The sequence below is a fragment of the Pelecanus crispus genome, chromosome 3, assembly GCF_030463565.1.
Source record: "Pelecanus crispus isolate bPelCri1 chromosome 3, bPelCri1.pri, whole genome shotgun sequence".
Taxonomy (NCBI): Eukaryota; Metazoa; Chordata; class Aves; order Pelecaniformes; family Pelecanidae; genus Pelecanus; species Pelecanus crispus.
This window is the reverse complement of record NC_134645.1, coordinates 31211469-31234407: the sequence shown is the minus strand read 5'-3', so window position 1 is coordinate 31234407 and position 22939 is coordinate 31211469. Positions and strand designations below refer to the sequence as shown.

Below are 22939 nucleotides of genomic sequence, written 5' to 3'. Positions count from 1 at the left end.
TGGGGCTGTACAGTCCCTCTTGGACCTCCTAGCAGGTGAGAGCAGTTGTCCTACCTCAGCAGCCAGTTTGCACCTCGACTCCAACAGGGAGCGAGAGCAGTCCCTAAGTTACCAGCAAAGAAAACAACTGCCCTTGGGCACCCGCAGTCAGCTCTGCAGCTTCTCCAAGGCAAGCATGGATACAGCCCCCAGTACCTTTCATCCCAACAAGGGTGGCCTGCACACCACCATGGTCTCCATAAAGACCCGATCTCCAGCTGCTGCAGACCCAATAGAGCCTTACAGCACAACCCGCAGGATTAACGTGCTAGGTAAGTAAAACTCAAACAGCACTCATCTGTCTTTATTTTTCCAAGCACAGTAAGGCCACATGCACATTCAAAACACTCCCGCTAATCCAAACACTGATCCCCAGAGAGCTCCAAGGATGTGTGCCCTCTGTAATCTGCTCAGCTGTTATCAGTGCTACCAGTAAGCAAGACAAGGCTGCTCACTCTGTGTGCTGATGCACAGGGTGGCCTTATTAGCTGTTGTTGTCATCTTTCCTCCCAGCTCCTCCACAATGCTCTTCACTTCCTCCTTGTTCTTTGACAGCTTTCCAAGAGCCAGGATCTTCATATTGGTCAGCGGTTTGTCTAGGGGTTCGGAAATAACACAGCATGTCAGCAACAGGCATAAAGCCCCCCAGGCAAATAACAAACACAAAGGAACAGCATCCCCCCACACTTAGGACAATCAGCCCAGCTGGCTGGGACACAAAGGGTCCAAAAGCAGGTGTGACCTGCGCTAAGCAAGTGGGAGGAAGCTGCCCTTCACCTACGAAAGGCAACAAAGCTCAGCACCTGCCAACAAACAGAAGGGATGGAAGATGGGGAGGATGGATATGTAGGCACATCATCTGCCTGCCTTTTTTTTTTTTTTTAAATGAAAAAAACATCAGTCTGCTTCAGCACAGTGCTACTAGAGACTCTGCTCTGCTTCCCTCTTCCTTTGATGGCTGGACAGCATGGGAAAAACTCACTGTAACATAAGAGCTCCTGCCTCTTCAAGGAAAGCTGTTTGGAGGGGCTGGAGAAAGAGAATTGTCTCCCAAGCAACATGTGTTCCCACATGTTACAGTACATTTGGGTCTTGATCTTATAGACAGTACAAGGTTGTATCATGCAAACCCCATAACAAGTCAGGAACAAGCTGGTAACCATCTGAGGCTCCAACACATCATCGTGTTAACACCTTGCAATGCAGGTGGGTGCAGGACATGGCAAGTGTCTAAGAGCACATCTGCACTGCCAAAGATAAACGTGCTGGTTGACCAACTGAGGGGTTTGTTTCCTCCTCTGCCCCTATATAGATTAGTTAGGTTGATAGCAAACAAAGTAACCTGGCTTTAACTCTGATCAATACTTTGAGTTTACTTTCAAGGCACACTGGGGCTGGAATCGGTTTGCTAATTGGAACCAAGACCAAGGTTACTTTGTCTTCACTGCTAGAATAACATGATCTGGCTAAAATTAGCTGTGCAGAATTATTCCCACCCTTTTCACCAAGTAACAATATTCCCCTGCACCCAAAACTATGGCCAGGGCTGAAAAGGCTGAATAAGAAAGAAGTCAGCATAGTTCTTAGTGAACAGGCTATATCACCAAAGCATGCAACTCATTCCAACAGCCTATGGGAAACTTCTGGAGTCCAACCTTTTCCCAATTTGTGGGCTGGAGACAGCATATCTATTTTGCATAAGGGGAGTTAGTGATTGGTAACGCCAAATCTCAATGGAGGATTTAAAAACAAAAAAAACCCCAACCACCACAAACAGCTCTTGCCCTTAAAACCTAGCACTGGATGTAGAATCTCTGGCATTAAGGAGGTCCCTGGATTTTTCCCAAGAAACCAGGCAAGAAGGCATTTCATAGCATGTCTCCCTTGGGACACATTTTGCAACATTGGCCTTTCCGTTTCTGATTCATTGCAAACACATAATTTCCTCACCATCAACAAATATCCAAAACAATTTGTTAGAAAACAACCAGAATCTCGAGCCCATGTCCCCAGGCAACCCACCACATCAGGGTCAACCTGTGCTAGGAAGGTGAAGCACATGAGACATTGCTACGCTGTTTTTTACCAGGAGAGCTCTGCCTGCTTGGGGGCAGGAGAACAGCACGCTTGCTCAGGGTGGCATGTTTGTCTGGCAGGGAGCGGCGTTACACACCATCTTGAACTCCACCGAGCCATGCCCAGCCAGCTGCTTACCTCTGGGTGCAGACACGGTCTCTGTCAAAGGAGCAGATGCAGAGGGAGGAGGCACAGAGTTCGCAGTCGCAGCATCTGGAGGGAATACCCTATCCTGCTTCTTACACTTAAATTTCTTCAGGTAAGGGATTTCCCGAAACTCCTGTGGGATGGAAGTGTAAGTAGAGTTTAAAAAACAACAAATACTATTATAAGATTTAAAGGCTAAATTGAGCACTGGCCAGATGTTGGCATTTACTGCAGGTCTTGGAAAGGATTTCCGAGACATTCATACTACGGTAGGCAAATACCCACTTTACTGACTGGGAAAACAAAGCTAGAAGCAGGTAAACGATGGGTTCCAAATCACATCAGCAACATCTCTTTCAATTTAGTGTTACTGGAAAAAATATGAGTTGGTTTTGCATTAGCTGCCTACCCCTAGAGGGATGTAGCTGTGACAGGACTTCCCCACTACCACAGCTGCCCAGCACTGCAGCACACTCTGCTCTCTGGCATCCAACACTGACTGCTGTTCATTCAATCCCCTTACAAGAGGTAACATCAGTTAAGAAATGCGCTTCAGATCATCAAATTTGCAGTAAACACCCACCTTTGGGATTACCCAGTCTTTCCTGTTGGGAGTCTGTGTTTTAGCAACACACTTAGTCCAGGCAGTAATATCCCCTGAACAGTAATATGCGTCACTTTTGAATACAAACTGCCCCTTACACTCCTCGCAGGGAAGCAGAGCTCCAAATGCCATGCCATCTGCTACTCGGTCCAAAATCTAAAGCAACAAAGAATACAAAACAGGTCACAGCAGAAGGAGGCTGGAAGCCCACGCCGTACATTACACTGGGCTGCACAAGAAAATAACTGTCAGGCTGCTGGCACACAAACGTAGATGTTTCCAGCACTTGTCATGCATACACTGCACATAAACCAAGACTCTTACCAGCACTGATTGATTTACGACGTCTTAAAGACATGACACAAAGTTGCCCCGGTCACACCGTATCTGCTCACACCCATGGCTCGCAGTCTCTCCTATTCGGATTCAGCATTCAGGAGAGCATACCTACCACACAGCACCTGACCAGGCAGCCGTGCCGGAACAGCCAAGGAGGAGATGAGCTACTGCATCTGAGCACATGAGTAGGTAGGTGGGAATGTAGGCTCAGACAAGTCCTGGTTTTCCTGCCTAGAGAGTATTTCTTGACCATTTTGAGTCTAGACACTTCCCACACCCCAGCCCACACTTCTTACAAAGAGTCTTAGTAAATACAAATACATAAAGCGATGTGCGGCTCTGAAAGAGAGAAGACTTTCACAAGTTACACAGACTGAAAAGTGACTGTTTTCAGAAAAGATAACAGGAAAGAATTTGTGCAGTTTTTGCTTCTTTTTGCATAATTTAACAACAGTTGAGGGAGGCGACGTGAAGTGCCATAATTAACCTGCTCTTGAAGAGCCAGCAACAAAAAAAACCCCCAAAACATGGACCAGTTTGGGCATAGCAGAAAAAAGGCACGTCACTGAGACTAAGGCACTGAATTCAGCATCACCACGCAGCCCTTCACAAGCAAGCATAACAGCAAATATCATCAGAGTCCTGAGACAAAAGGACTGGGTTTCGCACCGAATTTCTTTCTGAAGTGTTATGTTAGGAACGTGCTTCATACTTGTGGACCTTGCTGCAATATTGGTTCGGGTCGGCTTCTCCAATTCAAAGACCCAGCACACATGCAAAGCAATTACAGATCAACTCACGGCATTCTCCCCTGCAGGCACTTCCTGCTTGTTGGCGATCAGCAGCTCTTTCAGGTCATTAGTGGAGCAGACCTTCCTCAGCTCATCCTTGATGCTCCAGATCAGCTCTGTCTGCTCCTGTTGACAAAACCCAGTAGCTTAGCCACTTGCAGTCAATTGCTTCCTAAGAACACTCCTGAAACTGCAGTATGTGGACAAGGTTTTAGCAAGCCCATGGTATCTTAAATACAGACTGTGAGATCAAGAGCACCAAGAACCAGTAGCTTTACCAAAAGGGAGACTCACACATGTTACCCAAACACCTAGAACAGGTCTTTAAAGTCACATGCTTCAGATTTCAGTATGACAAATACTCTCTTCTTATGGTTACATGTGGATGGACATCTCTATGGGATTCTATATAAACCAAGGCTTCTCCATCATGAACATGTGAAGAAAGGCCATGGAGTAACCTTTACAGCACTATCCCATACAAAAAGGCGTATATACATATAGCTGGCTTTTAGGTAGAGTGGAACCCATGTTTTTATCACACTTCTACCTTTAGAGAGTTCTCAATAGCCTTTGCAAAAGTCATCTAACTAGTTCACACTGCCAACAGCAGGGATGTGGCTGCATTTGAGCCTTGTATTAAAACAAAAAATCAGAAATGCTGATCAGCACTGTCTTTCTTTTAGGCCACCTAAGCATATGAGGAATTTCTATCAGATCCGTCACCTGCAGCAGATACACCTGCAGAGGAGCCTGCACATTCTTTTGAGCCTTTCTACAAAAGGTGAAAACGTCGGACAGCAAAGCATCATCCTGAAATATCTGTTTCTGAATGTTATTCACTGGCTACACTCAAAAATGCAATCTACTCTGGGAGAACTGGTTGACTGTGTTAAATCGTTTAATTTTCAGTTTCAATGGTCATGCTTGATGAAATGCTGATAAAGAAAATTAGTGAACCCCAAGTTAACCCTGATCCACAAATTGCCTTGATCCGTCCTAAACACCTGCACTGCAGCAGCAAAACCTTGATAATGTCTCAGCTAAGTTTTGTTGAAAATTAAGGTATTAACAACAAAAAAGAAAACTTCTCTTCAAAGGTGGACATACCATTTTTCTACAGCTCCATTAAGACTTCAATTGCAGCAAAAGCAGCTTGTTAATTTTTTCTTGGAAAGTACCTGTGCCAAACTTTCAATGAATACAAAATTCCTGATGCTCTACTGGGAATTCTTCCCACATATTCTAGAAACTGAAAGGTAGAAAGCTGTGATCTATCCCACTTTGTACCCAAGAACTGAACACAGCTCCCCAGAGGCTGAAAAAGACATGACTTCTCATTAATCTAGTTCCATGTTTTACCTCTGTTTAATTTTTGCAATGAGCTGTTTATTGGTTTCCAAGCTCTTCTGCAACAGCGCTCAGGCTCAAGAGCTTCGGCTACCACAACCACGATACAGAAAGGACCACAGAACTAGCATCCCCAAGAGAGAGAAGGCATTTAACCTAATCTGTTTAAATCCAATAAGCACAAGTCCTACAGAGGTTCCTTCCTGTCTTTCAGGAGCAAGCACCAGGGTGAACTGCCATCAGCAAAGCCTCAGTGACAGGCCATCTCCTGCACCAGGACACGAGGACCAGCTGTGCTGCAACTCTGCTTTGTCTGGGCACCAGGTACAGCCCCTCTCTAGGTGCCACAGCTCCTCAGTTAGCACCTGACACTGCACTCTTCTAACAAAGCATTTCTTAGAATATGATCAGCTAAAACTCACCTTCAGCTGTTTTTCCTGCTTTGATTCTTTCTCTTTTTCTTTTTTCTGTTTCTTTTTCACAGTCACATTTCCATCTACCTCTTCTCCTTTTCTCTTCCTACCAGACAAAAACAAAACAAAACACACACATACATGAAAGGAAGTTATTTAAACGGCTGTCCAGCAGTTATCAGAACTCAGTTTACTGACTACTGATATCTGCAGAGGCTTGAATATCCTCAGTTTTGGCAGGCAAACCCATTTTTCAAATTCCTCAGTGCTAGACTGTAGACATGTACTTGGCTCTGCAATGCCAGCCGCCTCAATCAGGTCAGGTACACTTTAGAGCTTTTCCACAGGGTAACTGTATGGTCTGGCAGAAGAGCACATGAAATACTGCAACATTTTCAGGCATGTTCGTCTACACCTGTATGAGTTACACCAAAGGCATACCTAAGGATCATTGAATACAAGCACATCTCTCCAAATCTGAAGAGGTGTAGCAATGCAGGTTAAAAGACTATAGTGTCTTTGAGCTGAATCAACAGCTTGACTTTTCAGTTTAGACAGTCCATATTGAAATCAAGGACAGCAAACACGATAACTTTAATAAGCTAACACACTGGGAAAGTAGGTATTTCCTGGATAGTTTCTCTTCAGACTGGAATTAAGTCAGGTCTCAGAAATCAGACAGGAGGAAGTTTCTACTTGCAAAGTGCTCCCAGGCTGATAGCAGTTTCGTGATGTACTACTGTGCAGTTGTGTGTGAGGAAATTTATTGTTATTAGCTGGGGCTTTAGAGCTGTGCAGGGAGAAGTTACAGAAAACACTGATCGAGAAAGACTGGAAAGAAGAGGAAGCCAAATGAAAACCAGGGTATTTTGGCAGACTTCAGAATGACAAGAGACCTCAGAGGAAGATCATTTATGTTTCTAGAGTCCTGTCCTCCTCTTGGTCTGCTTGGCTTCAAAATACATCAGTATCAATAAATCAAATCAGTGTGTGCTCTCCTTGTGAGAAAATAAAGGGAAATTTTGCCCCACTTGAGGCAGGATGGGTCTGGAACTTGAGGCAGAGCATGAAGAGCTTGGATCTCGCACTTGTTTTTGACAGAGCTGCTATAATTTCAAAACATCAGCCAGGCTTCTTTTTAAGAAAGCATCTGTCTTAACTTTTTAAGTTGTGTCTGATGGTTAAGCCATAAAGTTGACATTCTCGATTGCTCACCTACTTAAACACTTCACTTTCTAGTACTTTGCTACTGTTAAGACTAACCCTGTATGACAGCTTATTAGCTATAAAGCTGCAGGAGGATGCTAAAAGGTACTCTTCTCCAGAAAACTCATGCGTGAGAGACCTGTAAGTTCTAATAACTGTTCTGGCCCTAAAATTGGGCCAAGCTCTCATTTTATTTGCAGTGGCCACTACTAGCCCATCATTAGCACCTCTGACCAAACCATGATTCAGAGCACTTTGCAAGTCTTTAAGAGGCTGGTTTTGCAGCTGCAGTCCCCCTGCAAGGTCCCATCAGTCCGAGCTGAGGTTATGCTTTAATGCGCACTGCCTCAGGGGGGACAAGAGCCGCACTGTGCTACCAGCATCTGCTTGCATTTCTTGGGAAAAGCTCCATCTTGTTTTCTAAATCAGGCAAGCAGGAACTAGCATGGCAGGACTGGATACAGCACATGCACAGCCTTGCCTTCAAAAGCCCCCAGGCCAAGCAAGTCCCCCCTCCTCCCTGGCTGCAGCCCCTGCAACGGGCAAGACCAGAACATCCGCTGAGCCCTGCCACGAGAATCATGACTTCATTAAGTTTTAACAGAGTCATGGGTACACAACGTAATCTGGGAAAAACGTATCAGCGCAAAGCGCTCTGCTGCACCTTCCCAAGCCAAAGGGCTTAATAATATAAGTATTTAGGATGGGTGCCCAAACTCTGTGTATCTGCAGCGCCTCTCGCTCGGCAGGCTGACAGTCAGGCTGCCTCCAGCAAGCCAGCGCTCGCTCCTATGCTGTAACTTGTCTCCCAGTCTCCAAAAGGAGGAAAGCCAGCACACCAACCGCTGGAAGGTAATCACCCTGCTGAGAGGCCCCAGGACCCAGGGAAAAGCATCCAAATTCCAGCAGGGACTCACACTGTTGGCAGCTTCTCCTCAGAGTCAAGGGGACAACGGACTGCTCTCCCGGACCGAGCAATTACTGTACCTTTTCCAGCCACCTGAACAAACCACAGAGCGAGAGGCATAAAGCTGTCAGTCACCACTTTCTCTTTTGTCCCTGGCTATGCCCAAGGCTCGAAACAAACGCTAATCATCATTTTATACAGCCTGGAGAAGGGAATGGCAAAGCTCAATTAATCTCACATCTTCCCAAAACAACAAATTTTAGAACAATCGACAAAATACAAACACACACACACACATTAACTTTATCTGCTATCCCTGGGACCAAACACTGCTAGGAGCAGCTGGGTGCTACTGTGTACATCCTCTCTCCTGCTGGGGAAGGGAGAGTCTTCCCCCATTGAACAGGTATGGCCCAACAGCTTGCTTCAAGGGGCTGGTACTTACCAGCCAACGCAAACCACTTCTCACCTTCCTGGAGGATACACAACTTCAAGATTTATTCCAACTTTAGAGAAGATAAAGAGGGAGGTGAACTGTCCCACTCTAGCCTGGCCCTTCCTTACCATCTACTCTGTTTTTCATACACTGAAAGTGAAGGGTATGGAAAGGACAGTCACAGCAACCCTGGATAAAGCAAGCAGCTGACACAGGGAGGAACATCTCCCCTTTTCTCCTCCTCCCTGTAAAGCACTGCCAGATTGTTGCTGACCCGAGTACTTACCCTCTGCCTCAGGCAACCTCTGCAGTTAATCCCATGTTGCATGACATCTCCAGAATGACACTTTGCTCCTGTCCTAGGCAGTAATTCTACCCAAACAAGTGAGGCAGAAAATACAGGAAAGTATTACAGCTCAGAGCAGGAGGGCGAAACACATGCTACCGAAGGAGCAAGAGTCAAAGGGAGCTCACAAGCTGCTACTGCAATTCCTACATCAGTACATGAGCACTCTTCCCATAGAGAAGCTGCTGGCAAGGACACAAGATCCTCCTTCCCCAGGCCTGCAAAGTGCTGGCGCTCCGGCACAACAGCCTGTAGCCCAGGGAAAGCTCGGCATGTCTCACCCAGCACTGACCGAGGAAGGGAGCCAGGATCCTTGCAGGAAACCTTCCCATTTTTGCCCTTCAGAGGGAAGGGATTTTCCAACGTACTCTCAGCAGCCCTGCTCAGCACCTCACTTCTCATCTGCAACAGGCACATCACACTGCCATTCTTCCAGAAAGGGCTGGCAGGGCAGTCCCAAAGCCTGAGCTTCTCCTCAGAGTATGGGCTAGACACACAGAAGCAGCACATGAATTTGGATGTCACATATGAATTGCAGAGACGCCTGAGTCAAGATGTAATTTGGGCGCAGCACAACTAGAAATATCTTTAAAGATCATTTTGAGAATCTCACCTACAGCAGGTGCTGTAACATCATTTGTGTGAGATGCTGTAATTCCTGTCATTAACTTCTGTTATCTGATTGATTGCACAGGATGAATTATCGGAGGTAACTGCATCTCATTCAAGCTTCTGGGGTGTTTTTCTTTTGGCTTCTCCAGAACTTCCATGCTTCCTTGGCAGAAAATCAGCAGGTAGGAAGCACACCACACCTCTCCACTCATTCTGTTTATTTACACTCTCGCTCATTCAGTTTGTTTGACAGACAACTATTTTTCCAATTGACCCTTAATACCCTTGGCTCAAGCACACAGCCCAAACAGCAGAAGAAAGGTAGTGGAGTGTAAGAGCCAGCCAGCACCTTCACGATCGAGGGGCTTGCCCAGGCAGTGCTCAGAAAGCAGGAAAGATGAGACATCCTGCTGCTTTTCTGGCCTGCTGCTTTTCTGGCATGAGGTCCTGGTTCACATTACCCTACATTACCAGTCTAAGCTTTTTTCCGCTGCAATTCTAGGCTTTTATTTACACAGTGACTTGGCAAACCACTCTGTGGCCTACCTTTACAAAGCCTTCGTATTTTGCATAGCATCCCAGAAACGGCCCAGAAAAGCAGAGTCAGGGCAGACAAGAGAAACACACAGTCAAATCTCCAGAGCTTTGCTGAAGACGTGGGAGAAAACTACAAATAACCCTATTAAAACTCACACACCGCTCTAGGACAAAGTGGAACATGCACCTTGGCACAAAAAGCAAAGGACTACTTGAAAAGCTGCCAGCGCATTAAAACATTGTACCTCTATTTACATCCTGCAACACACGCAGAGGTAAAATGCCTGCGTGAAAAGACAGCAGGCTGCTGGGCAGACGCAGACAGCTTGTCTCAGCCTCCGGTGGTTCAGCTGAGTGAGGTGAACAGCGCAGAATCTGACAGGGCTCCGGCAGGAGCACCCACTCCTGTGGCACTGCAGGACCCTCCCTGCGGCACCTGCAACACTGCTGAATGCTTCTGGACCAACTGCTTGCCAACCCAGAATAAAGCATGGAAGCTGCAGCGTCTTACAAACACACATACCAGTTTATGCAGCACGCTCCGCTCTGTTACCTGTGGCCGAGGATGACATTCATATACACGGAAGGCTCTGAACAGTACGCAACAACTGTCAGCCATGTATCTGGGGGACCAATACTGACAAAGACGGCACAGATTTTACATGGCTATGGCTTCTCAGAACCTGACATCAGTCTCACTGGACAGTCACATGGCGAATCCTTGCAAAACATAGAAGCCCAATGTTTTACAACCACAAGATCTTTCCTATTTCTAGGACCCAGAAACACCTTATGTTCCTTCCTCCGTGGGGACAACGCAACACTGGCTTGTGTTATGAAGCATGACTCTAGGCAAAGTCACTTTGAAAACAAGTAACAAAAGCTTACATTAACAGAGAAAGATTGACCAAAGCTAGCAAGTCACCTGGAAGCGCTTCTCCATTAGTAGTAGTTCTGTCAAGAACCTCCACTAAAAATTTCAATGCCAGGCAATGAAATTTCAGTCATACCATAAAAGATTTAGCAAACAAAAGCATCCAAGTGTAAGCACTACGCTGCCAATAAACTCCATTATCAGATTCAGTGCCTGTCACAGATCGGCAGCTCATAGATAAGACATGTGAAATCAATTCTCTAACAAGCAGTTAGAGCAGAGAAACCATCACTGATAACAGCATCACACAAGGAGGTGCAGAGCCCAGAATCCATTTGTATTAAGCATGCATTATTTTATGGTTGAAAGCCCTACATCAGTCCTCTAAGTCACAGCTGCTGGTCTCTGCCTTTTCTCAAGGCAGTCACAGGGGGCAAATGGACTGCACGCTCCCCGGGACGGGGAATTTGTCTCCTGTCACCTGCCTAAGGTCACAGGAAGGACCAAATCCTCCTACGACCAATACTCTTTTGAGAGAGACAACAATGTCACAAAACATTTATCATGGATGTATTTGAAGGCAAGCAACGGCTCCTCTAGACAACGCAATTTGATGCATTCCCCACATACCCTTCACTCTTGGTAGCCGGGAGCTGCTTCTTCAGAGTTTCTTTATCTTCAGCTTTCAAGATGCTGAAGCCCAGGAGCTGGGCGGCCCCGTACGTCGGGAGGAAGCCCAGCTCTGCTCGACGGCTCACGAAGCAATCCGGGTGGTACCAGTTATCTATCATTCCCAGCTGTGGCTTTTCAGGATGCACCATCTTCTTGGAAATCCGGATCTGGCCCTAGAGGCAGATTAATTGCAATTGTTAGGCCATTCTGGAAGGAGCAGGATGTTAACAAGTTACCAACATGACGCTTCCTAAACACCCATAAAATAGCAGCAGTTCCTCTATCAAAGGCTGCTGCAACTTTTGTTCAAGCCCTTTCACTACAGTTCCTCTGCCTGCTTCAATACTCTTTCTAGGTTAAAAAACCCCAGCTTTTTAGGTAGTTTTCTGTTGAAAAAACCACTCAAAGCAGGTAATCCGGTAGTCTTCACTCCAACTCCCAGTACGCCTGAACAAGCAAAACTCACATGAGCAAACCCCATGCAGGCAACTCTAAAAATTAACTTTATGTCACTACCACTCAAGCATCAGCGCTAACGTGATCTCACCCCTTCTTACTGCAAATTACTTTTCAGATGCCCAACAAGTAGTTGTTTTAAGTGCTTTTAGACCGCAATACTTCATGCTCCAACAAGGAAATGTCTACGCAACAGTCACCAATGTTTCTGCAGATACAAGCATACCAGCACTGGTGTTTGGCCCTTGCCGACTTTACCCAACTGGCAGGTCTATTCACGTCTATCAGAGGCTCACAGCTTCATTTTGCCAACTGTCTTTAAAAGCAGAGCACCAAGACACATTCACCTACAGGGCTGCATCATTAATTAGCGGCATTGCTAGTTTTGTCTGCTTTCATGGAGTTAATATGGATACACTGCACACAAGCAGAGCTGGTCTTGCTGAGGAGGAAGAAGAAGCCAGCAGCTTTGCAGTGCTGCAACAAGCAGGAAAAGCTGCAGTTAATGGTGGCTCTCTTGCCAGAGAAATGCTGGCGAGCGGTGTTCCAGCCTGCTCTAAGACCCAAGTGAAAAGAAGCATCAGCAGGTTTGAAGCCCAGGCTACAATGCCCGAGGGATGCCTTTACTGTCAGCTGTCCAGGATGCAGCTGCTCCTCAGACACAGAAATGCAGCTCTGCAAGTGCTTTCCATATGCAGGACAGACAAGAAGCAATTATAGAAGTCACTGTTTGAATTGGACCTGGTGAGAGAAAAGACAAGAGATGGAGAACTAAGAAAAGCTTTTTACCTTTTCTATTTTCTGTTCACAGCCTTTGCAAGTACTTCTGTTAGACTTGGCATATTCTGCAGCGAAGTCATTTAGGCTCTTCTCAGCCTTGCCACCTCCTTCCTGTTCCCCTCCTTTTCCTGGAGAACAAAGCAAATACAGAGTTTGGCTTTAAAAGGCATTCCCTCATTTTCTTATTCTCTGTCCCAGATTGTTAGCAGTCTGGATTAGTAAACCTCTATGTTCCAGCAACTCATCTGTCAAGAATTTGAATACAGAGCAAGATAAGCAGTCCTTGCTCAAAAGCACTTTTTAAATAGAATGAATTCTTTGAACAGCCATGTAGTAATTGAGCAGGATTGCTTATTTAATGATTTTAAAAGACTTTCAAAGGTGCAGAGAGCTGACCCTTTTTACTTCTTTCCTGAAAGTAGTGTAAAATGAGATCTTACTGAAGAACTGACTGTAACAGGAGTCACAAATAGCTCTGCTTCAGAGCAGAACTCCTCTTCCCAATTGCCAGTTTGCTTTCATTTTTTGTATTACTACATTTCAACAGGCAGACATCAATCTAAAACTGTCCAGCATTCTTGGTTTACACAGAGATGCAGTGAGTTTAGTCTGGTCTGTACTTAGACCACTCTCACTTGCTCCCCTGACTCATCTGTTCACAGTGTAACAATTTCAAAGAGCCATCATAACCATATGCTGCAGTGAAGGTACCATTTAAACAACACACTACAACAGCATTTGTTAATATTAAAACAAAATACACCAATCATGGTAACAAGAAATATGTGGCAATACATCTACCAACTGACTTGGCTTTTTCCCTTGTTGATTTAACATGCTGGATCGTACCTCTAGCATCCTAGCTCTGGAATGCAGAGATGCCACAACAGTTCTTCCAGCATCACTTGCTGAAGGGACATGACAATCAAATAACCACAAGAACAGCTCAAGAAGAGAGAGCACGGTTCCAGCTGAACCTCCAAACACCAGGAGACCTCCGCTCACCTCCTCCAGGGCCTCCAGTTTCAATGGCTTTCTTGATTTTCTCCTGATCTTCCCACCGGAGCTCAGGGAAGCCATCAATATCTGTGTGTGACACAATTCGAGCCCGCTTCCAGAAGCAGCTGTAGTGGTGCCAGTGAGGGACTTTGCCATCAAACATGGGTGACTAGGAAGAAAGCACATTAGGCCAGGATGAAGCAACTCAGACAGAATCAAGAGGGAAAAAAAAAAAAAACAAGATAAAAAGGAGCACCTGGGCAAACACAAGTGATTTCTTTTTTTTCTTTTTTTAAATTAAGAGATGGATACTATTTAGGACAAAGTCTAAGAAGAAAATCTAATATGACAGACAAGCTGCTGCAGAGGTCCGAAAGGGGAGAGACATGGAAGGAGCATCTACCTCGCTTAACCAGTTCATTGCCCTGCTGCTTAGCCCATCTGTTTTACTCAAAACAAAAAGGTCATAGCCTCAGCGTGGCTGTAGCAACCCTGAGCAGACAAGGAGAGGTTTCTTCTCTATGAGAATCAGACCATCTGCATGCATGAGCAAAGCAAAACAGAGGTTGTGGAAAAACTAACACGAGTAACAGCACGTGGCTCATCTGCTACAACCTCCTTCGAGATTCCTGCAGCACAAGAGGCTGCTGGCCTTGCTCTGCAGGACCTCTGAGCACAACATGCAGTCCCTTTGAGAGCTGCTTCTCAAGCAAACTGTCCATGCCCTGGAGAGCCCATCGCCAGGCACAAGACAGGAAGAGCAGCTCCAAGCACTGTGGCCTGAAGAAATTTCTGAGGGGGCTGCAAGAAACAGAGGCAAAATTTAAGGGAAATACCAGAGCCCAAGGAAGCCCTGCATCAGGTTGGAAGCATCACCCAAGCCCTCCCGAAAGCGCAGCTCCAGAGTCCTCTGCCTTGCACCAGCCTCGCTGTAGAAGTGCTCTGCTTGTTTATGACTCAGACACATTAAGTACCAACCTGGCATCGCTCCGGTTACCCATCAGACAAAATAACCATATAGTGGTTTGGCTCCAAGTAATGCACATGAACAACTGCTGTACTAATAATACTCAGTGTTGTACAATTATTATTACTGCTGATGATACAGAATTAACGACCTAGGAAAGCATTCTATGTGTCACTCACTGACAGGGGGGAGATCTCCAAGCTGAAAACAACAGCAGAGAGTTTCGTGCATGAGCAGGAAGGAGGAGGAAAGGGCTTCGAAGATCATAGAATAGAATCATAGAATCATAGAACCGTTTAGCTTGGAAAAGACCTTTAAGATCATCCAGTCCAACCATTAACCTACACTACCAAGTCTACTCTAAACCAATCAAGGGTAGACTAGACTAAACCATGTCCCAAAGTGCCACATCTACCCGTTTTTTGAACACTTCCAGGGATGGTGACTCCACCACCTCTCTGGGCAGCCTGTTCCAATTCTTGACCACCCTTTCTGTAAAGAATTTTTTTCCTAATTTCCAACCTAAACCTCCCCTGGCGCAGCTTAAGCCCATTTCCTCTCATCCTAAGCCCATTTCCTCTCATCCTATCATAGCGTGGGATTAAGAGCCGAGAGCCCCAATTACAAGTAACCATCAACCAAAACTGTAAGAGGACATCGGTATTTCCAGCTGGATTCTTCCCACAAGCAAAGATTCGGGTTACCTGGCTACCCTCACAGCACCACAGCCACGCAGCAGCCACCCTGGGGTTGCTCTCAACGTGACTGGAAGTCACACGCAGCTCTGGCACTGAATGTTGGTCACCCCTGAGCTCTGGGCTCGTGTTTGGAGTTTTCCTGGAGGACTCCTCATGGCTCTGTCCCCAAGACAAAGGCTTTGGGGGCACAAGGCACTGGGATGCGTGGAAGGGGGCAGAGCTGGCTCAGTCTTTAAGACCACCACGCAAGCAGTGAGATGATCTCCTCCACTACATGGAGTTGTGCACCAAGAGCACGACTTCTCTCTGTTTGGGAAATGAAACCTCCAGGCGAGCTAGACCTTGTTTACACAACTTCTCTCAGCTCACCTATCTCTAGACCATAGTTTCCTAAACAAACTATAAAAAAAAGAGAGACCGATTCGCTTTCGCACTGCACATGCAGGTAACAGAAACTGCTCAGTTCCAGCTGGAAGCAAAAGTTGAGGCTGTGCTGGTCCGGCAGGGCCTGGGTGCCCGCACCGAGCACCCCACCATCATTCAGAGCTCTTCACTTGAAAAACCAAAACAAAGGAGCAGTTATAGTCGAAATGGCATCCAGCTAACGACTTGGTCTGGGCCTCCCTTTAATTTCTTCTGCGCAATTTGCAAAAGACCTCGGTGCACTGAAGGCGGTGCAGAGGCTGCTCTGCAGGGGATTTCCCCAAGAGGAAACAAGGGGCCCCAGTGCTCTGGTAAAATCCGGGCCCTTGTGTGGGGGGATGCTCAGCAGCAGGGTGTGAAAAGTGCTCCGCTGGCACAAAAACTGGCAGTGAAGAAAGGGAGCCCTTTGCAGAGGAGATCAAGCAAATTCAAGAGGTTGGGGGGGGGGAGGGAATTACAAGTGGTTGGTGGAAGACCAACAGTTTTGGAGAGATGGTTGGCTAAAATGCAGTGGCTGTGTGAGGGATGCCAGGGTCCCAGCTGTCCCCCTCCACCTGCCCCTAGGAGATCGCTCAATAAACCTAACTCTGCAAAACCAAACACATCGGTTCGCTCGGCTCCCTGAGCTAAGGCACGGCACGCTGCGGTCCCACAGGCCCCCCGTGCTGAGGAAGGTCAACCCGACTTGCATTGGCTTAAACCGCTGGGTAAAGGCAAGACAGGAAGGGATAACAAGCGTGAGGGAACTGGAGAAGCAGCAGCCGGAGCAGGGGAGGAGGAGTGGAGGGGTGCAGACGAGCGACTGAGGGCAGCAGGAGAAACAAAAGAAAAAGGCAGCAGGAACACGTGTGAGCAAACACTGCAGCTCGGCACCGCACGGTTAAACATCTTTCCCAGGGGAGGGAAGCCCTGGGGAACAAAAGCAGGGGCAGGTACTTCCCCCCCGGGGAACCAGCTCCTGCCTCCAACCCAGGCAGACCTGCCAGCCCTGCCCCGGCAGCCCGGGCAAGGGGCGACCGGGCCCTCCTCGCCCACCTCCAAGCGCAGCCTCTCCCAGGGCACAAGGCCACTCTCGGCCGCGCAGCGTGGTGCGGTCTCCAGCAACCGCTCCTCAAGGGGCTGGCAGGCGCAGCACCCACCTGCGCAGCTTTGCTCCAGCGTTGGCGCCCCACGTCCTCGCTAGCCTTCCATAAATACGCGTATTTGCATTTGCTTGTCTTTCACAAGGCACGCACCAGCTTCGGCCCGCTGTCCATCCGCGCCACCTGAACGCTGGCGGTGCCTCTTCATCGGCCTCGCCAGGGACAGGCCAAGGCCCCCAGCCTGGGAAGGCGGCTCTTCGCCCTTCCCGGGCGAACCCTCGCCCCCCCGGATAGCCGCCTTTGCTCCACTGCGGAGAGCCCGATTCCCTCCCCACCTTCCCACAACAGGGTGCGATTTCAGGCCGGCCAAAACGGCGGCGCAGGTCCGTGCGCAATTCCCAGCCCTCCAAGAGCAGACGGGGCCCTTCCCTGCGTTTTCAAAGGAAGCCGAGCAAGTCTCTTCCCCAAAAGGCAAATAATTCGAGGAAGGCTGACAGCAAGACGCGCCTTCGTATGCAGTTTGCTAATCGCGGTTCAGCGCTCTGTTTCGCGTCTGCAATGTGCCAGCCAGCTCTGCAAAAACCCCTCTCTGCTGCCGGCAGCGCAAGCCTGACCGCCGACCCTGCGGCTCTCCGTGCTGCAAAGGGGAGACGGAGGGGAAAACGCGGCACCGTGCGCGACCTTCAACGCGTTTCGGGTCTCGGTTTTTCTGTTTCATATGCAAAGCACGCACCCCACGGAGATTTCCCTGACCCGACGCAACACCCCCCGAGTGACAGACGCTCCCCGGGGCACGGAAAAGGCGAGGCGCTGCGCTCGCCTCCCTCCTGCTCCCCCCTCCTGCTGCCCCGCTCGCCGGATGACAACAAAGAGCCTCTGTGAGCGGCCCCGGGCCCCCCCGCCGCCCCCGCGCCCCTCCGCTAAGGCGCTCCGCGGCGAACTTTGCACCGCTTCACCCCCAGCCGGCTTCACAGCCCCGGCTACCGACAGCGCCCGCCCGCAGGGCGAGCGACCCCGCGGGGCACAGCTCCCCCCCGGCCGCGGCTCTCCGGGGGCGGCGGCGGGCGGGGCTGCGGCGGGGACCGGGGAGGGGGTGGGGGCAGCGGCGGGCAAAGACGCCGCTGCTAAAAATAGGCTGCGCTCGCCCCCGCGGCGGAGCGAGGCCCGGCTGCGCGGCTCCCGGCCGCCGCGGCGGGCGCAGGGAGGGGGGCCCCGGCCCGGCCCCGCCGGCGCTGCGGAGCCGATCGGCCAGCCCGCCCCGCTGCCGGCCCGCGCCCCGCCACGCGGTACCTGCACCATGAGGGCCAGGCGCAGCGAATCCTTGGCGATGCTCTCGCCGCACTTCTTGCAGGAAGCGCGGCCGCTCTTAGCGTACTCGGCCCGGTACAGCTTCTCCGCCGGCTCCGCCATCGCTGCTGCCGCCGCCGCGGAACCGCCCCGCAGCCGCGCACCCGCCGCGCCGCGCCGCGCTAGCCCCCTCCCGCCCCGCCGCCCGCGGGAGCGCTAGCCGAGCGCCGAGCGCCCACCCCCGCCTCAGCGGCCGGCCGGCTCTGCCGCTCGGGCATCGATTCGGCGCGCCTGGCGGCGCCTGGAACGTTCCGGTTTGCTAAGGTTTATCAATGGAGGGGGGGGGGGGGGGGGGGGGGGAGCGGCGGCGGGTCACGTGGCGGCGGAGCCGCACTGCCCCCTGGGGCTCTGCGGGTGCGAGGCCGAGCCCCCCCCCGCCCCCGGGAGGGGCGGCCGGTTCCCCGGCCCGCGGCGCGGGAAGGGTCTCCCCTTCCCCCGGGGAGCCCAAGGGCCTTGAACCCGCGCGGCCGCGGGCTTTCCCCGGCGTGCGGAGCCCCGGGGGAGCGGGGAGCGGAACTCGCCCCCCTGAGGAAGGGCCGCGCTCGGGAAGGTGCGGGCGAGTCTCTGGGGAGCCCGCCCGGCGGACCGCCCGCCCGGCTGCCGCCGGGGAGCCCCGGGAGGCGGCGGAGAAGCGGGGCGCGGGGTGTGCGGGGCGCCGGCGCCGCTGCCGCTGCCGAAGCCGCCGCTCCAGCCGGGGTAGAGCCTGGCGCGGAAAGCGGGCCTGGGGAAGCCTGTGCTCAGCCCCTACCCCGCGGCCAAATGCTGGCCAGGGGGTTTCAGTGCCAGGCAGGAGTTTGCTCCTTCCCGGGGATAACGGTGTAGGTCCTAAGGAAAGCAAAAAAGAGCTCTCCGAGTGGTTACATCTTGGCTTCTCTCTTGCAGGAGATAATATCCTCTGGTAACAGCAGAGGGCATGGGTTCTGTAGCTTCGCTTGAGGAGGGAAGAGGAGAAGCCCTTCAGTTATTCCGAGCCCTGGCTAAGTATTTTTCATTACTTCTATTGCGATTCTATAATTAGGGTTCAAGTAAAGCAGGATGTTCAGTCCTGGGTGGGCTGGAGACAGCTCGCAGATATCAGTTTTGGAGTTGCCCACTGGCATCTAAGCAAACCTGTGTGGCCCGAGATGTTCCGCACCTCCAAACTCGTGCTTTCCATCTCCCAGGCTGTCACACGTTTGCTACGAACGTATGCAGCGTTTGCCTTCGCAGTGGGCCCTCCGACAGCATACAGACTAGCCGTGTGCTGGGGATGAAAGGATGCACCCTGAATACATCACTACAGATTTGGGGAAGGAGGGGAGGGGAAAAAAAAAAAAAAGAAATCTCTGTAAAGCACTAGATGGTGCTGCATGCACACAGTCAGTCACAGATGCTTGCTACAGCAGTCTTCACTATTTCTAATTACTTCTTACAGAAGTTCTTGAACCAGACACCCGTGGTTCAGAGGCAGATCAGTGCATTTAGTTTCACGCTGGAGAAAAGTGAAGGATGCAAGAGAGCTCATCTAGATGATCTGACCAGGGGCCGGAGGTGGTTGCTCCCCACGCTGCCTGGCATGTCTGCCAGGGGCTTTCCCCAGTTTGAAGGTGACGAGCAGTGAAGTGTGGAGTTGCATGCACCCGTTTCAACAAACCTACTGCCACCCTGCTCCATCAGGTTTTCCAAGAGAAAAGCAAATTATGCACAAATAAGTGTTGACTTGCAAGAGTTGTCCTGAGTCTAGTCAATGGACTCTTTAACTTGGATCCTGCCTCTCCCAGTGACTGTCTGCCAGGAGCTGACAGAAGAAAGGCCAAACAAGCAGTACTTGCTCTCCCAAATATTTTCCAGCCTCCAGAGATTTGTGGCTCAGGGATTTCCTGCATGCTATCATCCTGGGGGGAATTTTTCTATCAATAATTTATCCGGTTCCTCTGAAAATACTATTTTGTTTAAATGGTATTTATTTATAGGGTTTGAGCAAAAAAGAAATGGCTTCTTGTTAGTGTTTCCACCAGCTGGGGCCATTTTCACTTCTAAGGAAAGGCAGCCCTGTCTAAATACCACAGCGCTGCTCCACAACCTGCAGCGTAGAGACTAGCAGGGCATCTGTAAGGCATCATGAAGTAGTCTGCAGAGCCATACACAGACATTCACAGGCATGCAAACACGAAAACAAGCAAAGCAAGTGGCAGTAACAAATGGCTGTTTGAAGTTTAGCCTTTTTTTTTTTTTTTTTTTGCTTGTGAATGCAAATCACTAAATTAATACTATACAAAATGGGGTTTAGTGGATTTTCTTTTTTAAAGGGGTAGGCGGTTCTGCTGTATGAATGAGATCAAACACACTGCTTGAAAGGATCGAGCTCAAAGCTCTGGGCGCTTTACCTTTTCAACCTTATTTTGAGAAAGAGTACAGGAGTTTGTATAGTTACAACCAGTGTAAGCCTTGCTTTGAAACAGGGATGTCTACACAAAAAGAATCACATTGTTATGATTCTTTTTATTGCAATGTGATGTCCTCTGTAGGCAAACTGTCATCCTGTTTTGTGGTGTTAGAGTTGCCAAATCACATTAATCCCTTTCATAAATCTATTGATCTCAATGGACCTGCCTTGCTCTGCATCTTTGTTTCCCTAGTGTGACATGTGGATCACAACGCACACCTTCCCCTGTCCCAGGGCAGTGGGGGACCAGTGAGTTAGCGCACACGCAGGGCCCTCAGTAACACAAACAGCGCCCGAGGATGCTAAGTTTTGTTACAAAACAGAGAATGCTCTGGTGGCAGCCATGAGAAGTGGCATCTGCAAGGCCAGTTTCCTGGGGGACCATCCCTGTAAGTAAATCCAGTATTTCAAAAGCTGCTGGATTTTGCCAGAGGCTGCAGCAGGAGCAGGGGCACTTAAAGAGGGAAAGATTTTTATGATCACATGCAGGATGTCTACACCCCTTTCTAACAACATTCCCATCTCAGTGGACTGCTGAGTTCTAGGATCCCGTTGGATGACAAATGTTGTACAGACATGTGAGACCAATGGTTTGTTTTTCCTCTCTGTTACCAGAGCAGAAATTGTGGGTTACAGCACCAAAATCCTTAGAGATAAGTTTTGGTTATCTCCAAATACTGACACTGAGATGCCAGACTGGCTGCTGGTGCTTACAATGCGGTGCTTGCCAGGAAAAACCCGTATCACACCTGACCATGGGCTCCTGTAGCTCGCTGCACTGTGGACAGGAGCGTAGGTGAGGAAGGGGATCTAATCAAAGGGTCTGAGATTTGCAGACTTCATCATAAATGTCAGGTTATTTGGTATTTTTCTTAAAGCCTGTGTTTCTGGAGTCATGTGATTATATGGGAATCTCATCTTTAGGATGCCCCCAGCAATTTCTGACCTGCAGAGGCAAAACCCAAAAAAAACAGCAAAGAAGAAAAGACCAAGCCAAGAAACCCCAGCTCTGACAGTTTTGAGTAGCTCATGATGTGAAACTCAATGCCAAGCATCTAGGTGCCCGGCTTGTGGCTTCAGGGCACCGCAGCTAATTGTCTTTTCCTTTCTGGGCCATTTTGCATTAGATTCCCCTGAAAGCCAGAGGGAAATGGGTCAAACTCCCGTACCAGGAAGCCATAAAATACCTCGTCAGTGTCACAGGACCAAATGCTTCCCCTCACATAGTGCTGACGGTACCCTGAGCACTAAATCTTCCAGACTGTGTTGCTTTGGGCTCCATTCCTGACACATGCTTGAGATGCCTTCCTACAAGATTTCCACCCTGCTAAGCATCTCGTAAAGGGTGAGAAAATGTTGGACATATATAGGGATCATGATTGCTTATAGCCTGTAGGGGAGTCAGAACTGTTCTTCCTCAAGTCTGGATTTGTTGCTGGGGGAGACTTTATATTATCTGGCCTTTGATAGTGGACAGCTTGAGAGTTTTGTAACAAAAGCCCGTTCAGTGCTAGGTTATCCTGTCTATATTGATGATCCGCTTCTTTCATGCCGCAGCACTTAATCAGTATGGCTGGTATGACCCTGGCTTGCCTTTAGGCAACAGGCTACAGGCAACAACTGCTATGGCTCAGCTGTGCCTTCCTTGCTTATGCAAGTGATCATCCCATTGACATCAGTGAGACTACGCCAAGGGGAAAGGGATGAAAGATCGTACACCCCACATCTAACTGAGCATCATATTGTCTTTTCTTTCCACTGAATAAATCAGAGGGCTTATCTTCCTGTCTGGGGGTTCCCAAAAATGGTTTGAGTAGCTTAATAACCTCCCATGGCTCCTCTCTCCCAGATGATAATTAACATATGCAATCTCTTAGGCTGATCTTACAGTGTTCCTGCAGGGCAGAGGTGAAGTTTTGGTGCCCAGAGCTGACTTCCATCTCGGCCCTCCTGAGCAATTTTTGCATTACAGACCAGCACAGAGCTCTCCGGGAAGTAGCTCTGATGATTCCTCCATTCTTTAGAAAGCTTCCTTAAATAAACCTGTTTTTTCAGCTTTCCAGATGCCTGGGAAAACAGATGTGGAAAAAGGCAAGGAAGGAGGGGGTGATAGAGGAGAAGCAGCATTTCAGACTGACTGGGACCTTGACTGAGCAGCCTTCTCTCAGTAAATTCAGTGGTAACGTAACAGTGGTGTGACTTACGCATCCTGAGTCTGGGGGAGATCACAGTCTGAAGTCAGTGGCAGAGCTGAGTGCAGTCACAGTACTTGCCATAGTTAGTATCTGGGTACTTGCCAGGTTCTGAAGTTACTCACTCTGACATTATCCCTGTATAGGAAGGACTGTGCCATTATCCCTGTTTTACAGACCCCATGTGGCAACCGAGACACAAATGACTATTTGATGAAATT

The 22939-nt window shown here is 49.1% G+C and overlaps 1 protein-coding gene across 2 annotated transcripts in view; it reads right to left on the bottom strand.

Annotated features, from left to right (window-relative positions):
* PARP1 (poly(ADP-ribose) polymerase 1) overlaps positions 1-18164 on the bottom strand; it is a 34066-nt gene extending 15902 nt beyond the window's left edge. The window contains exons 1-9 of one of the 2 annotated variants that reach the window (XM_075707071.1): positions 18045-18164; positions 13591-13753; positions 12595-12713; positions 11308-11522; positions 5769-5865; positions 4006-4122; positions 2846-3022; positions 2254-2395; positions 495-635 (exon numbers count right to left, since the gene is read on the bottom strand). In XM_075707071.1, coding sequence (XP_075563186.1) covers positions 495-635; positions 2254-2395; positions 2846-3022; positions 4006-4122; positions 5769-5865; positions 11308-11522; positions 12595-12713; positions 13591-13753; positions 18045-18164 — 1291 coding nt within the window. The remainder of the gene's footprint in view (positions 1-494; positions 636-2253; positions 2396-2845; positions 3023-4005; positions 4123-5768; positions 5866-11307; positions 11523-12594; positions 12714-13590; positions 13754-18044) is intronic. The other variant, XM_075707072.1, reaches the window with a different exon arrangement.
* Positions 18165-22939: the final 4775 nt, after the last annotated feature.